The following is a 17,757-nucleotide window of genomic DNA, read 5'->3' on the forward strand; positions in this document are numbered from 1 at the left end:
AATGAGGAAATTACGTTGTCTTTCGTTGCTTAGACATTCTCTGGTTGCTCCCTTCATCAACATGGCACACAAGTGCCCCGCTCCCTCCAAAGTGCCCAATTCAAGGGCTCTGCAGTCTGCCCTTTTAAGAGAGTAGGGCATAGCTGGGCATAGCACGTCCCAGCCGTCCGTCCGTCACTTATTGGGTTCCCCGGAAACATTTCCGTTGTGTTCTGTCCTATTTGCTTTCTGCAAAAGCAGAAAGTTTCTTCGTTTCTGTATTTGTTTGTGTTGTGAACTTTTGCAGCGCGTTTCTGTATTTGGTTGTGTTGTGAACTTCTGCAGCGCGTTTCTGTATTTGGTTGTGTTGTGAGTATTTGGAGCACACATGTGTTGTGAAACTGATGAAGATGTTTTCTTAATTTGCGGGTGTTTTTTCTATTTGCATGTGTTTTCTTCAGTTGCAGCGCGTTGAGCTCTCTCGGCCACCGTACATTACCAATATTTTACTCATTTTTAGTACGTAGTGCTTGTATGTGAATTGAAATTCCCCTATGTGTTTTTCCTCTTGTTTCCGTCCGAGCGAATGGTTGGTTAAACCAAAACTGGACAGACATAGGCGGAAGCGACGTCACTCCGTTTTTGTGACCGCCTTCTGTATTTGCAGTTTCACGAGTGCAACACATCTAGTGCAAAACCTTTTACACAAGTAAGAAATATTGCATTTTAAAATACATGAATCCTTTTTAATGTTCTGTTTGATATTACGTAAACGGTTAACAGTCACTGGTGCTAATGATGATCGTAGGTTAGCACCTTTGGCTAACCACTATGCGTCCTGTTATTGTGTTCTTCCATTATTCTATATTATTCTACACGCGCGTCTCTTATTTTCATCTGAGCATGCTTTAATAATAATATGACGTGTTATACAGTCGAGATTGTGTAGCCTTTGTGGTTAAAGTGAAATTGTAGGTTAAATCCTTGATCAGGACACCTAATTTTGGGGATTGAATCACTTAAAATTGTAAGCTCCTTTATGTGTTTATGTTTTAATGAAATGGGGATGGGCTTTGTAGTGGTGAAAATCTGAGCTGTTAACCGGAAGACTTGGTTAAAATCCTACAAGGGATGAATTACTTTTACTGTAGCATACTGTACTTTTATATACTTTAACTAATTGAATTGACATTCACATTTTTTATAACATTATGGCAAATCTATTTTCCATAAAGGGACACTGAATGTCAAATATATTTTCAATGGAATGCTTTTTATTTCCTGGAAGTTGTAAAAGTTTCTTTTTTTCTGAAGTACAGTCTCAGACAACACTGCTTATCCTGGACATCAACATTTTTCTTCACTTTAGTTTCTACAGTCACATGTTGTTTGAATTACAGGTAGATCTACTGATAGCTGCATCCCAGCCGCCAGCATGTCTGGCACTGCCACAGTTCTGCAGCAGTTTGTGAGTGGTCTCAAGAGTCGCAATGAAGACACACGTGCCAAAGCTGCCAAAGACCTCCAGCATTATGTTACTACAGAACTTAGAGAGGTAAACTTTGATCTATTTACATAATTAAACTTCATCAGCAGAGTCAGAACCCTAGATTTGACCACAGTCAAAGGAATATTTTATATGTTTTACTAAATGTAAAGTCTAGGTACCACATCTGTGACTCGTCCTTCAGTGTGTTTAAACAAACAAGAAAGGAAACATATTTACAGTAAATACACTTATGGAAGCATAACTGCATGTGCATGACCACAGGCCTTTGTAGATGTTCTGCAAGATCCGCTATTCAGGAATACTACCAGTAACAAATAGTACTACTTTAATAGGATGATTTAGATTTTACAGCTTACAGGGCTCAACGCTAAGGATTTTCTTAACTTTCTAGTGGCCCGGTCACACTAGTGGTTCAGATTTTTTACTCACCCTGCCTAAATTTTCACTGGCCCCACCCCCACTGCAAAAAAAGTTGTTGTTTTCATTGTTTTTGACACATGTGACTTCATATTCTAATAAATAATGTTGTTATGATACCAACATTTTACATACCAGTGAAATTTCACAATTCTAATTTCAATAACTATATAATATAATATAATATAATATAATATAATATAATATAATATAATAACTAACAGCAACCTAACTAATATAAAGTTCGAACATTTTTAAAGACAAACAATCAGTAATAAATAAACAAATCACAAGCAATAGCACAAATAAATACAATAGAACAGAGACACAAATAAAATAAACAGTGTTTTTTAGGTAGGTCCAAGAGTAGTATTCAGGAAAGAAATACTGCAGGAATTAAGTAATCAAATGTAAAATAAAAGAATAGTCTTGCATATTATTCACTGCATAAATTAAATATAGATTAATTCTTATCAAAGCTACAATAGTTATTTAGTGAAGAGCAAGGGCGCACTGGCCATCTGGAGCACCAGGAGTTTTCCCAGTGACCCGCTGGACAATGTGGGCTGGCCTGTTACTATGTAAATGTATAAAGATGGAATAATAGTACATTCATGTATAATTCCGTCAGCCCAGGTGAATATCCTCGTGCCCCACATGACTCAAAATGATTAACTGATTTGGCATGCTCTGGCTTAGTGCAGCGGTCTAACAGCGCTTGCCAATGTCAAAATGTTTGAGATGGCCAATCAAATCAAACCAAAGAAGGCGGGTTTACTGTTCACAGAAGTGCGAATCCATCTAAATGCAGTTAAATGCAGCCCATGACCCATTCATAAAGAATCCACTTGCTTCTTTCCTGAATGAATCAGCCAATTTGAACAAATTGGTTGAATGAATGAATGAATGAATGAATGAATGAAAGACACTTTCATTAAGACAGTGACTTGTTTCATACCTATTGTTTCATACCTGGCGATTTTAGTTTCATATTTAATTTTAATTTTAAAAAAAATCTCAATTTTATATTTCTATATTTAATATATTTTTTATTTAAAACATTCATCTTATTACATTATTTATGCATTTGTAGACAGTCTGTGTTAATACATCTAAATGCCACTTCAGATGCAGCTTTCGTGCCACCTCTGCAATGCAAAGATGGATTTTGTCTGATAGCCCTATGATGTCTTATTATTCTAATTGCATTTATTTATTAAATTCCATTTCATGTCATCTGAGACCATAGAAGGGCAATTTGTCAAATTTAAACTGATGTTATGGTAGGCTATAGTTCAGCTTTATTGTTAATAAATTGTTCCTGTATGGAAAGAGCTGTGTAAAAAGTCTTCAAAATTCTATTTGAAATGATCACCAGGAAAGACAAGACAAATTATAACAAAGTATGCCAGTCATTTATTAAGGTTAATGATAAGCACAAAAAATATTTTTTTATTTCAGTTAAAATTTTAAATATAATCTATATATTTCTTTATTGTGTTATATTTTTAAGTTAGTAAGTGTTGTTAAAAACTGCTCTGCACAGAATGAGTTGGTGTTATCTGTGGTGTTTTGCGGACCGGGTTAGTTGTCACAATACCAAAATTATGACATCGATACGATACCTGACTAAAATACCTCAAAACTGATATTGAATCGATACCACGGCAAAAAAAAGAAAACAGAAAAAGCAATCTAATAATATAACAACTTAAAATTCATTGTTTTCTAAATTAATTAAAAAAAAAAAAAAAACTCACACGACCAGCGTGTTCCTTCCCTGCTTTCCCTCACCTTTATTTAAAAAATGAATTGCATGCCAGTATGCACATCCTTACAGAGATGTTTGCTACAATCACATTATAAATCATGTTATCAATCACATTCACTAACCTTTCACAGTTCTGAAGAGGTTGGGTGGGTGATATGACCAAAATCTTATTTCACAATATGAGTAATGTAATTTTTCTATTGTAATTTCATATCATAATATAGTTATTTAGTTTAATTTTATCTTTGTTATTTAAAATAAGCACAAATGCAAATTAAAGAATATGACATAACATATAAGAAAGATACAAATTAAATAGTGCTTTTTTCCTACAGTAGGTCTATTTAACAGTAACATTCACTTGAGAAATTAAATAATCAAATGTAAAAAAAAAAAAAAAAAAAAAAAAAAAAAACCCTGCATAGTCTTCACTCTATAAATGAAAGGGTTAGTTCACCCAAAAATGAAAATTCTGTCAGTATTTACTCACCCTCATGTTGTTCCAACCCCGTAAGACCTTCGTTCATCTTCGGAACACAAATTAAGATTTTTGATTAAATCTGAGAGCTGGATCACTCCTCCATAGGCTTCTAAGACATTATAACTTGCTGGCCCAGAAAATGTATTAAAGACATCGTTAATATAGTCCAAGTGACTACAGTGGCTCAATCTTAAGTTTATAAAGCGCCGAGAATACTTTTTGTGCGCAAAAAACAAACAAAAAACTTGCCGACTGGGTGAGGGGCATCAGCAATTTCGCCATACAAAATTGCTTTCGGTAACCGGTTTTCATCCATGCGGTAGGTGTGGCCAGCCCAGCGTAAGCGACGGGTGCGCAACAAAGTGTTAGAGGTCTGTGCTCTTGGTCATGGAAAGGATAGCCGAATTTGGAACATGATCCTTCCAAGTTATGCCAATAATTAAACGCAGACAACGAAAGTGAAAGGTGTTCAGACGGTGTTCATGTCTGCGGTAGGAGCACCAAGTTTCACTGCCATACAGGAGGGTGCTGAGAATACAGGTCTCATAAACTTGGATTTTTAGGTGGAGAGACAGTGAATTGTTCTTCCACACTCTCTCGCTAAGCCTGCCGAAGGTTGTTGATGCTTTCCCAATACGGATGTCCAATTCGCAGTCTAGACTGTTGGAGGTGTTGACTGTGGAACCCAGATAAGTGAACTTTGTGACGTTTGTCAATACGCTGTTGTTGATGGTGATTGTGGGTGAGAGCATAGCAGGTTGGGCAAAGACCATTGTTTTTCCAAGGCTGATCTTCAATCCAAATTCCTCACAAGCAGCAGCAAAGGAGGAGCACATAGCCTGCAGCTCAGTCTCAGAGTTGGCAAGGAAGGCGGCATCATCTGCATATAGAAGTTCCCGAATATGGACGCGGTTGATCTTTGTTTTTGCACGAAGTCTAGCCAGGTTGAAGAGATTGCCAGAGCTGCGTGTGTGAAGTAACACTCCAGATGGGACAGGGAAAGCTCGGCGCAAGACAGCGGAGAAGAATATACCAAAGAGAGTTGGAGCTAGTACACAACCTTGCTTTACACCACAGAAAATTGGAAATTCCTTAGAGCGAGAGCCCTCAAACTGTATTGTTGCCTTCATAAGAACGTGAAATTCTTGTATGATTTTCAAGAGTTTGGGAGGACAGCCCAGTTGACGGAGGATGGTAAAGAGGCCGGACCTGCTGACATAGTCAAAGGCCTTTGTCAGATCGACAAAGACTGCATACAAGGGCCGACCTTGCTCAATGCATTTCTCTTGGATTTGGCGAACTGAGAAAATCATCATGTCTATGATTGAACGTCTATGGTTGAACGACCAGGACGGAAACCGCATTGGCTCTCTGGGAGTATCCTGTTTGCAATGACCTGTACGCGTGGGAGGATGAGGCGGGCTAAGACCTTGCCAGGCTGGGAGAGAAGAGCTATGCCGCGGTAGTTGTTGCAGTCGCAGCGATCCCCTTTATTCTTATACAGAGTAACTATGTTAGCATTACGTAATTCGTCTGGGATGGTCCCTTCATTCCAGCAGATTGAAAAGAGGCGATAAGAGTTCCACGGCAAGTGTGTTGCCACCATTCAAGAAGATTTCAAATTTCTGTCCATTGTCGTTCAATGAGCCACACCATGTGGACCCAGCACATCTGGCCAGGCGTTGGTGTTACTGCCCACACGAGCATTGAAATCGCCAAGGATGAGTATGCGGTGGCCACGACTAATGTTGGAAAGAGTTTCACTCAGCAAGAGATAGAAGGAATCTTTCTGATCGTCTGGCGAAGTTAGGGTCAGGGCGTAGGTAGAAAGTAATGTCACTGGACAGCCTGGGAGAGATGGAGATGGGAGTTTCAGTGAAACAGAGCAGCTTATTGCAGATGGCAAAACCCACTCCATGCTTTGGTCTTTCATTGTCGGGATAGCCAGTCCAGTAAAACGTGAAGTTAGCTTCACGTACAGAGCCACTTCTGGTGAGCCACGTCTCGCTTAATGCTGCGATGTCCACCCTGAGTCGTAGAAGTTCCCTGTCTATAACAGCAGACTTCCGAGGATGGACTCCGTCGAGACAGGAAGTCACCCAGAGAGAGCGGACATTCCAACAAGCCAAGCGCAGTTGGGAGGCAGTAGCAGGATGACGACCGAGACGCGCCTGCCTAGAACGCAAGCCCTGCCGAGCAACGACAGCACCCCTGTTTACAGGGGGCTCCCGAGTTGCCAGTCGCTGAGAGTTTTTTCCAGACAATTCCATCGTAGTTGCTTGAACCGTCAAACGCCGGGGCAGAAAAGTTAGTGGATGAATGCATGCCCAGAACAAAGCATCCACCTCTGGACCCAGCACTGCAAGCACCAGCGGAGCACAAGTGTGCGACAGCTGGAGCAGTGATGGGTTGCCCCGCAGTACCCGCTAACTGGGTGTTGATCCCTGATCCCTGATCGTGAGACGATTCTTCCGCTCAGTTATCTGCCATGGGAGACCGGTAGCTGAATCCTTCAACTGCGCTCGAACCATGACTGCCAACTCCTGCTGCCAAGATGGCATATTGCTATTTAACCCATAGGTGGGGTCTGGATTGGTGAGAGCCAGGGCATGTCCACACGCCGGTGGGCCATGAACTCAACACCTCTGGGGTTCCAGACTACTCCGAGATCCCTCATGCACTTAGCCTGGGGCCGCAAGGAACCCAGTTTGCCATGGTGCACCGCATGGAGGTGGCATGAGAGTCTTGACCAATGAGACGCTCTAACCATCAGTGAGTTGGACTTACATAACTGCCTCCCCTTCACTCTCATGAGTATAGATGGCGGTAGCTGCTGGAAGCGAGAGAGACAAAGTACCTGAGAGCCAAGCAGCTAAGCACTCTACACAACTGCGTTGCAACACTACACGCTCGAAGGCCCTGTGTGACCAGAACACACCGCACCACTATACACCACTATTAACTATACACTGATTCTTGATAAAGATGTTGCAGTTATTCAGTCAAGCAGTGGGTGATTTTTCTATTTTCTTTTGTTGTTTGATTAACATTAATGACACAGATAGCAGCAGTTTTGTTAGGCTGCTGTCACTTGATTCAAACCTGCACGGATCCAATAATATGATACACACACATGATTTCGTTCTCAACTGTTTACGTTCACAAGATATTAGAAGTGTAACGGTTCAAATTTCTCATGGTTCGGTTTGTATCATGGTTTTAGAGTCGTGGTTTCTGTACGGTTTGGGATGTGCTATGTTCAGGGGGGAAAAAGGAGAACTGACAAATAAAAATAAGAACAAATAACCAAACTACAAGTATAAGTACAAGTAATAAATACAATAGAGCAAAGATACAAATAAAATAAACTGTGTTTTTCAGGTATCTAACATAGTTTTCAGGTACCGAAATTGAATAAAGTAACCAAATGTAAAATAACACTGCACTGTATATGTTAAATAAAGATTAATTTAAAAATCCTTACAAAAGCTATTCAGTCAAGAGCAGTGAGTGATTTCCTTGTCTTTTGTTGTTTAATTAACATTTAAAACGCACAGCAGGAATATTAGGCTGCTGTCACTTTAAAACATAATGCACGGATCCATACTGATATTGAACACATGCGTTGTCTTTCTCAACTGTTCACTTAAGACAGGGATGGGCAACTTCGGTCCTGGAGGGCCACTGTCCTACAGAGTTTAGCTTCAACCCTAATCAAACACACCTGAACAAGCTAATCAAGGTCCTCAGGATTACTAGAAAATTACAGGCAGGTGATTTTTTCAGGGTTGGAGCTAAACTCTGTAGGACAGTGGCCCTCCAGGACCGAAGTTGCCCATCCCTGACTTAAGACATACTCGCCAAGACGGGCATGTTGACATAAATTTTGTGTGAATTTGTCTGTTAAAGCGCAATAAGACTTGAAAAAGAACACTTTTTAAATGTTTTTTTATTTGTATGTATTTGAGCGTTGTATGAAATGCGAATTTCCCTGTGCGCTCTTCGGATTTGTGTGCGTGCAAATCTTCTCACAGCGCATGCATGCGCGTTCTCTTTTGCGCTTTCTTGCACTTGAATGTTTAAATTGGTAAGGTTTTAAAACACACGCAAATGAGTTTAGTTTAAACACTGATAGCAATGGGCTGATCTGTAGGGATGCACAAAATATCGGCCACCATATCATTTGATATATGATAATTAGGGGCCAAGCACCGAAGGTGCGGAGGCACCTATTGTATCTGTTCTTCTTCTTCTTCTTCTTCTTCTTCTTCTTCTTCTTCTTCTTCTTCTTCTTCTTCTTCTTCTTCTTCTTCTTCTTCTTCTTCTTCTTCTTCTTCTTCTTCTTCTTCTTCTTCTTCTTCTTCTTCTTCTTCTTCTTCTTCTTCTTCTTCTTCTTCTTCTTCTTCTTCTTCTTCTTCTTCTTCTTCTTCTTCTTCTTCTTCTTCTTCTTCTTCTTCTTCTTCTTCTTCTTCTTCTTCTTCTTCTTCTTCTTCTTCTTCTTCCGCTCTGGGAGTCTTTGGCAGCCCATAGAACCGCTTGCGGGAAAGTTATGAAATTTGGCACACTGATAGAGGACAGTCTGAAAAGTCACCATAGCAAATTTGGTGTCTTAAAACCAATCCCTCTAGCGCCACCAACTGTCCAAAGTTTCACTCATGTTTATGCTAATAACTTTTGAACCCTAAGGCCTATCAACAAAATTCTTTTGTCCACTTATTCCCTAGCTCCAGACGATTCGATTGTACCCTATGACGTCATTTTCCGTCAGTGAAATTTTTCCGCCATTTTGGATTTTCCGAAAAACCTACTTTTTCGAACTCCTCCTAGGCTGTTACTACGATTTTCACGAAAATTGAACCAGATCATCTCCAGACCATGCCGACAAAAAGTTATGGAATTCAAGTTGATTCGCTTAACCGTTCAATAAACGCACAAATAAATTTTACGTAGCGCTAGGAAAAACAGTTGTAAGGCTGTATCTCCGCAACGGTTTATCGTATTCAGACCAAACTTGGTACATGTACTCACAAGCATGACCTGAGGCAACATGCTGCGTTTCGGCGCAACACCACCTACTGGTCCGGAGATATGAAAAATGGCTATTTTTGCTTTTAACTTCTGAACAGTTTGTCCAAAAATCATAAAATTGATCTCGTTAGATTCAGGGCAACATGCCGAGTCGACTGATCTCCAATTTTACCATATCGGCCATTTTGACTGTCGGCCATTTTGAATTATGTGCTAAAATGCTGTATTTTATGAACGCATGAACGGATTGCTACGAAACTTGGTATGGGTAATCAGCACGATGTCCTGAAAGAACCTGAGAAGTTTCAAAACAGTGCCACCTAGTGGTGAATTTTTTTTTTCAAATGCTTATAACTTTGGGTGTGGTCGACTTATTTTAACGAGACTCATCTAATTAGACTCCTGAATCCTTGCCGAGTCCTACGATACCAAACATGCTAGGTTTCGCCTTACGGTTTGTGTAGCGTTGTGATTTAGCGCTTAAAAAACATTTGGCTATATCTTCGAAACCGCTAGTCCGATCGAGACGAAACCACCGTCAGAAGTTTGGAAACATAGGTCGTTAGCTATACGCCAATGCCCAAATGCGAAAATATTGATGTTTAGGGGTAGTAAATTCCAGTCAAAGTCATGTGTCAGTCATTTTTTACGTGTTTTTTCATATAAATGTCTATAACTCCGAAGCGAATTGAGATATTTTCACCAAAATCGACACACATATGTATGGGCTCACTCTGAGGACACATAAAAAAAAATGGTGGGACTCAGCCTCTTGGTGGCGCTATAATAGAACAAAACATGAAATTCCCATTGACTTCAATACAGTTTTGTGAAATAAAATGCTATACTAAACAAATGCATTGGTGTAATATTACGAAACTCAGAATGTGCCATCAGCACCATCCCCTGAAGGTACTCATAATATTTTGAGACAGCGTCACCTAGTGGTCAAAAGTTATAACAAAATTTCCAAAACTGCTAATAACTTTTGAATAAATTGGCCTATTTTAATGCAACTGGTCTTAATAGATTCCTTGGGTCAAGCTGAGAACATAGATACCAAGTTTTCCTTATTTGGCCAAACTTCCTGTCCGGCATCTTGATTTTCATTCAAAACCTACTTTTTTTGAAAAAAATACTTTTTTTTTCGAACTCCTCCTAGACCGTTTGTCCGATTTTCACCAAAATCGAATCGTATCATCTCCAGACCGTGCCGACTAAAAGTTATGGATTTCGTGTCGATTGACGAAACCGTTTTCGTATAGCCCAGCAGCAAAGTTGAGGCATGATACCAAAAGCACTATTCAGGCTTTATCTCTGCAATGCCTTGACATATTGACACCAAACTTTGTATGTCTCATTGTCACTTCACTCTGACCACATCACATCAGTTTTGTAACTGCGCAACCTATTGATCAAAAGTGATAATCCATTAAATCATATTTTTAATTACTGTTTATATGATTTTTCAGCCATTTGGCCTAAAATCTTCTTTAAATGTCTTTAATTGCTGATTGTTGCAGTTGATCTGACACTTTCAGCAATGTTGGCATGTCTTGTCGTCTTATTCTGCTTGGCCCCGGTAATTGCTGCTTGCAGCTATATATTTTTTATGTTATCGTTATCGGCCTGATAAGAAAATTTGGCCGATATATTAAAGCGGATAAATAATGGATTATTTCCTTCAGCTGAGACACTTCAAATTGCTTGAAATGTGATTGAAATCACTTCAAAAAAGGAAAATTGCAGCATGTCCAGCGCTTGTCTGTCATTTAGGCTACATAAAATTATAATGAGAACTTTATAATTGTGTGCTTGGGACATGGCTTTTGATAAGTTATACAAATTTGGATTTAGATTTATCGGCCAATATATCGGTTATCGGCTTTCAAATATAAAGAATTATCGGTTATCGGTATCAGCCAAAATGTTCATATTGGTGCATCCCTACCGTTCAGGTCTCACCTGCTCTCGTGCTATCAACACCGGGTGATGACGGCTTAAACGACTGGTCATATAATTAGAGAATACGGCACTCGCATTGAACAAAGTTTACAGAGAGTGACTGTTTTGTCTGTTTTTGATCATATCTGTTGTTACTAGGGTTGGGAATCGAAAATTGAAGACTCACGTGCTGTTTTATGTGCTGTACACATCCAAAGCTCGCTCACAGAAAAAGTGATTTTAAACCATTCAAGCGTGAGATGACTCGCAAGCTGTTTCATGTGCTGCACACGCACATCCAAAACTTGCGTACAGAAACAGTGATTTTAATGTGATTTTAAACCATTCAAGCGCGAGACGACTCGCGCTGTTTTCAGTGCTGCAGGCGTGTGTAACTATATTGGATCTGTGCAACTCTTAACGTGACAGCAGCTGTCTCTATAATAACACTAATCAAACAACAAAAGACAAAGAGAAAATTCACTCGTTCTGGACTGAATAACTTTTGTAACTATATTTGTAATGTATATTATATTTATAAAGTGCTGTGTTATTTTTCATTTGATTACAGTTTCTGTACCTGAATACCTGAAAATCTTATAATCTTTATTCAGTTGTATCTATGTGTTGCGATTGCAATTTTTTTGTTCTTTTTTAATTACTGAGTGTTTATTTGTCTTTAATAACGTAAGTGTTCTTTAGTCTGTTTATTTTTGTTCATGATATTCAGCTACAATTAAATGGTTTGCAATAAGACTAAATGTGAATGATATGTAAGGGTTTTTTTTGTTTTTTTTACCTTATTGGAATCTAAATTAGGAGTCGGTAAGATTCGTAATCGATAAGCAGAATTGAAATCGAAATCGGAATCGTTAAAATTCAAACAATGCCCAACCCTAGTTGTAAATAGTATTGGGAAGCCAGAATGCGTATCCATCGACTGCAACATACATTAGCAGAACTCTGTCTGTCTGTTTTACACGTTATTTTCAACAAAGCATATTATAGGTGTGACGTCAGATTTAAGATGAACAGCGGTGCAAGTGCATGCCGAACCTTGGGTGGAGAACGGTACAGTTAGATTCTTTTTACAGAGAACCGTTACATCCCTAAAAGACACATCCTGATGTGTTTACGTGATTACTCGCCATGATGTGCATTTTGACATATTTTTCACCATTCAATGATCTGCGAATGAGTACTAAATTTGCGCTTAATAACTGTTTTTAACATCAAACACGTCCTACACTTGCATGTTTCTTTGTTGCTCTAAGATGGGGGCAGTAGTGGCCTAATGGTTAGAGAGTCAGACTGGTAACCTAAAGGTTCCAAGTCTGCCAAAGGTTCGATTCTCAATTCAGGCAGGAAATGACTGAGGTGCCCTTGAGCAAAGCACCTAACTCCCAATTGCTCCCCAGGCGCCACAGCAAAATGGCTGCACACTGCTCCAGGTGTGTGTGTCCACGTTGTGTGTTCACTACTCACTACTCCTAATGTTTGTGCACTGCACTGACTTGGAGGGGTTAAATGGAGAGGACCAATTCAGTTCACATGTTTCAATTCACACAATCCTTGTTATGCTGCGCGGATATATTTTACTCCCTGTTCCAGGGAGTGGAAGCAGAGCTCTGCACGTACGTCCTGACTCCTGCTGTCATACATCGATGGAAATTAAGGAATACGGCTCAGAATGCTATCGTTCTTAAAGTACTGGTACTAATAAAATGTTGTATCGTACCATTTTTAATAGCAGCACGATACAGAATATACCCGTAACTGTTAGTAGTATCTGATTCCGCGAATAGTTTGTTTCTGAATATAAAAATGTTGACACATTGTAACGTACTTACTCTGGCGCTAATTTTGGATGAAGTGATGTGCTTATTGTCGTTTGTTATAGTTTTACAAGCAGAATATACATAAAAGTAAAAGAGTAAACAAGATGGATGAAGTTCGCTACTCCTGTCTCGTGTGCTTCATTGCTTACTAACTCCTGACAGATGGCATAAATTGGCGACGAGGATTAAAAATATTTTCGCTATTGTCTGTCACGAAGCCTTGCCCGAGTTTCTATTGTTGCTAACGTGCCTTGCCCGAGTTTTTTCCTGCATTGCCCCGGTAAGCCTGCTGTGCTGTTCAGCACATGGCTGCGGAGTTTTGAAAATTATCTATGGGTTATTGATGCTACAGGGGATGCCTGTCCGGACGAAAGACAGATAGCTGTACTGCTTCACTGCCTTAACTCAGAAGGACAAAGGATTTTATACTCATTGCCTAACACAGGTACACTTCTTAAAGGACAAATCCAGTGAAAAATGAACCTAGGGGTATTTAACACATGGTTACCGAGTCGATCGTTCCCTGCGATGCGTTTTCATGAAAATCGAATGTATAGAGTTTTATCTTTAAAAACAGTATAGCTCATAGCAGTAGTATATGGGGCATAGAGTAAGTAAAATTAAATCGCTAGTTAATACCACTAACAAGGCTCAAAATAGCCTCACACTAACACGGTAGCATAATGAGGGTCCTTACATACAAACCGAAGCATTGAGAACTTTGTAAGTGTACAGTTTAATAAGAAGATACTTTATAAAGACAGTACATTACGCGTTTACATCCAGGATCCATCTTGGAAAACAGTCTCGACTAATCGAGCCACGAACGCCGTCGATAGGATAGCTGGTCGATAGGAATTACGTTTGTGAAATCTAACGTAGCACGGCGTTCGTGGCTCGATTAGTCGAGACTGTTTTCCAAGATGGATCCTGGATGTAAATGCGTAATGTACTGTCTTTATAAAGTATCTTCTTATTAAACTGTCTGTACACTTACAAAGTTCTCAATGCTTCGGTTTGTATGTAAGGACCCTCATTATGCTACCGTGTTAGTGTGAGGCTATTTTGAGCCTTGTTAGTGGTATTAACTAGCGATTTAATTTTACTTACTCTATGCCCCATATACTACTGCTATGAGCTATACTGTTTTTAAAGATAAAACTCTATACATTCGATTTTCATGAAAACGCATCGCAGGGAACGATCGACTCGGTAACCATGTGTTAAATACCCCTAGGTTCATTTTTCACTGGATTTGTCCTTTAATTCAGCTCAGGTGGGGAAGAGGAAGTCATGCTTTCACTGTGGATTGGAGGCACACTGCAACATGCAGGAAGAGTAAAAAGATTGGACAGTATGCTAAACTGTGCTGATCATCGCAATCAAATATGCGTGAGGTCCGTGAAATTGAATTACCAGGAGTTACTGTATTGTACACTCAATATTCTGCTCGACTTCTTAGCATTACATGCTCAGTGACTATATCACCTTCTGACTCACAGACTTGTGTGGTGAATTTGGTGGTTGACAGAGGGTCTTCCATATCTATCCTGCCCTACAGCACTTATGCATGCCATTTCAGTAACATTGTGCTGTCACAACCCACAGCCAGGCTGGTGACGTATTCAAAAGGCCAAATTCCAGTGGTTGGATGTTTATCAGCGAAAGTTTCCCTACATGACCACTCAGTTTCTGCTACATTCTTCATCATGGACAAAGAGACACCACTCATGGGGAGAGATCTAATGTCTGCATGTGAGGATTGAAAACAATCATGTCCTTCCTCCTAATGCCCTTCCTGTGCCTGCTTCTGTGCCAGTCTTTCAGTGCACTGTTGCTGAGTCAACTAAGTATGGATGTGCTAAAAACTTTATACACCAGGTAAAGCTGGATGAAACCGTTACACCTGTGCACCAGAAACTTTGCTGTCTGCCACTCTCTGTTCATAGTGCTGTGTCAAAGTAATTAAATCGCTTGCAAGCAGCTGGGGTGATAGAAATTGTCAACGTCTCTGCATGGGTGTCACCAATTGTTGTTACGCAGAGAAAAGGTCAGGTAAAAAAAAAAAAGAAAAAGGTGCCTTGACCTTAGAGAGCCAAATAAAGCAGTTATCGTGGACTTTTTTTCCATTGCCACACATGTATGAACTACTCTCTGCTCTAAAAGGTTGTACTGTTTTCTCTACCATCAACCTAAATAATGCTTACTACTAAGTACTGCTAGACTGGGTAAACCCAGCCCGATCTGCCAGCGATTTGATTTCGCCCTGCAGCTCAGGCTGGAAACCTGTACATTCTTCTATCCTGCTTTCGTTACAAATTTGCAGGGACCAATCACAAACTGGCTAATCCACCTGGCGCGCTATCGGCGGGTTTAATCCAATCCAATTCCTTTTAACCTCTCAACAATGCTCAATGGCTTCTTTAGTTTAACAAACAAATCGCTCAAATGACACCCATGTCAAATGACACCCACTCAAATGGGTGTAAATACCACTCACTTTCATGTTTTTTTTTTTGCATAACCTGCAAAAATCGCTCAATGCCATTGCTGCTTCTGTAAACCGCTGATCAATGCTCCAAACCAACATGTTTGCTGACACGTTTCCTGCCTGGAGTTTTCGCTGCAAAGTACGTCACCTGGATCGTTGGTCTGATTGATTGAAGGACTATCCAATTGCGTACAGAGTCATTTGAACTGTGCCCATTGATCACGCCTCATGTGCAGTAGAAAATATAGAGCAGACTCCCCAGACTAATGTTCAATCTTAAAAGATTGAGCTTGGTCTGGTGATAGCCAGACTAAAGTGCTTCTGCATGAGGACAGTCGTGACCTCACACCCTTTATTACTCACAATGTGTTCTGTTTTTGTCATGCTACTTACGGATTGGCTTTAGCTCCTGCGACATTTCAGAAGATGATGACCATCTTCCTGACTGGCTTGTTAGGGTTGAAAATTACCTTGATGACATTATCATCCATGAATGTGACACACTATGCATGCAGCTCAATAGAGACAAGTGTCGCTTCCAGCAAACCAGTCTACTGTTCTTAGGTCATACTGTTTCAGCAAAGAGTCTTCCTGATGAATCATGTGTATAGGCGATTCAAGGCTGCTCTTTGATCTGTGCTGGTATCCCTAACACACAAAGGACATCAGGGAGAGGTACTCTTGATGCTGTCAGTTCTTGCCACGTGTGTCAGCTCAATGACAAAACTGTCATGTCACAGTCACATCCTTCTCCTCTCCAGCTGGTGCTGCTGCCAGATGGAACATGGCAGAAAATGGCTGTGGATATAGTCGGGCCATTTGACACTGCTGCATCTGATTGCAGGTTTGCTATAACATACTGACTATTACAGTAAATGGCCTGAGGTCTCCTTTACGTACACTTTCACTAGGGATTCTGTGGTTTTGTTTCTATCTTTAGTCTTCAGCCACCATGGCAATACATTGACTATAGCTGTTGATAACGGTGTTCAGTTTACACCTGCTGCTTTCTCTAATTTTCTGGAAGGAAGGAAAGAATATTCGTCACCATCATTTCTCTCTCTACTACCCGGCAGCTAATGGTGCTGTAGAGAGGTTCAAACGTGTGCTCAAATGGTCTCACAAAGCTCGGTAAAAACATTCTCTGTCAACTCAGGTTTGATCCAGAGTTTGCGATTAACTCTGAAGCGTGTCACCTGAAAATGTGACACGTGCGGCAAACAGCCAATCACACAGAACATGGAGCGTCAGTTTGATTTACTTCTTGTGAGAGAGTCTACAAACTTACCTGGGTAGCAACTGAAACCAACTTCTTGCAACAGGCCAATGGAATCCCATCTCACTGCATTTCCATGCACTATAACAACTCCGACTGAGAGCAGTGCACACTACACTCATACCACTTGACCTAAACATGATGTTCGGAAGCCTAGTTGGTTGAAGTACTATGTTACTTAGATCTTTGTTGCTCTTCTGGATCTGATATGTAGATGTGTTTACATTGCTGATGCAACTCTGATGTTCTATGCTGTTCTTTAAAAATGGGGAACATTTTGTGTTCATAAGTAAATTACTATATTGAAAAAGTTTGTATAATAATGTGATCACGTGTGTGAAAACGGAAGTAAAAGAGTGGATGAAGATGGATGAAGTTCAGTACTCCTGTCTCGTGTGCTTCATTGCTAATTAACTCCTGAAAGATACCACACTTTATCTGAGGTTAAATCACAAAAGATTGGGAATACAATGGCACGTAGAGTAGAACGGGGCTAAAGGCGCACCAGGGTAAAAGGTGATTAGCTTGTTCAGGTGTGTTTGATTAGGGTTGAAGCTAAACTCTGTAGGACAGTGGCCCTCCAGGACCGAAGTTGCCCATCCCTGCTCCAGGTGAAGGGTGGCCAGATATCACAAAAAAGCAAAACAAGCCCCTTAAAAACCGCAATATAATAAACAGACATAGCAAATACCAGGGGAACAAATATAAACAATATAACTAGTATTACCAATATCTAACAAAATGAAAATGCAGGAATTATAATTTATTATGAATAAAATAGTTAAAAATAAAATATTAAGATATTATAAATTGACTGAAGTATAACAATAGCATGAGATTGAAAATAAGAATTCAACAAAAAATTTATTAAAGTTTAATTACACCTATGATTTGTATTTAATATCAATCAGTTGGGGGCTACAGGGAAGGCTTCAAGGACAATAAAATAAAATTCAAAATCAAGTTTGGAATCAAATCTATGCATATATTGAATCGAAATTCGATAAAAAAAAATTGAGAAT

General features: G+C 39.8%; 1 protein-coding gene across 1 annotated transcript in view; it reads left to right on the top strand.

Moving 5' to 3' along the window:
- Nucleotides 1-550: 550 nt before the first annotated feature.
- The window catches only part of mtor (mechanistic target of rapamycin kinase), a 224,863-nt gene continuing 207,656 nt past the window's right edge, over nucleotides 551-17,757 (top strand). Inside the window, exons 1-2 of the mRNA XM_084138801.1 lie at nucleotides 551-688; nucleotides 1,380-1,534. Coding sequence (XP_083994927.1) covers nucleotides 1,415-1,534 — 120 coding nt within the window. The 5' untranslated portion in view covers nucleotides 551-688; nucleotides 1,380-1,414. The remainder of the gene's footprint in view (nucleotides 689-1,379; nucleotides 1,535-17,757) is intronic.

This window comes from Abramis brama, assembly GCF_963993115.1.
Source record: "Abramis brama genome assembly, chromosome: 16".
Classification (NCBI taxonomy): domain Eukaryota; kingdom Metazoa; phylum Chordata; class Actinopteri; order Cypriniformes; family Leuciscidae; genus Abramis; species Abramis brama.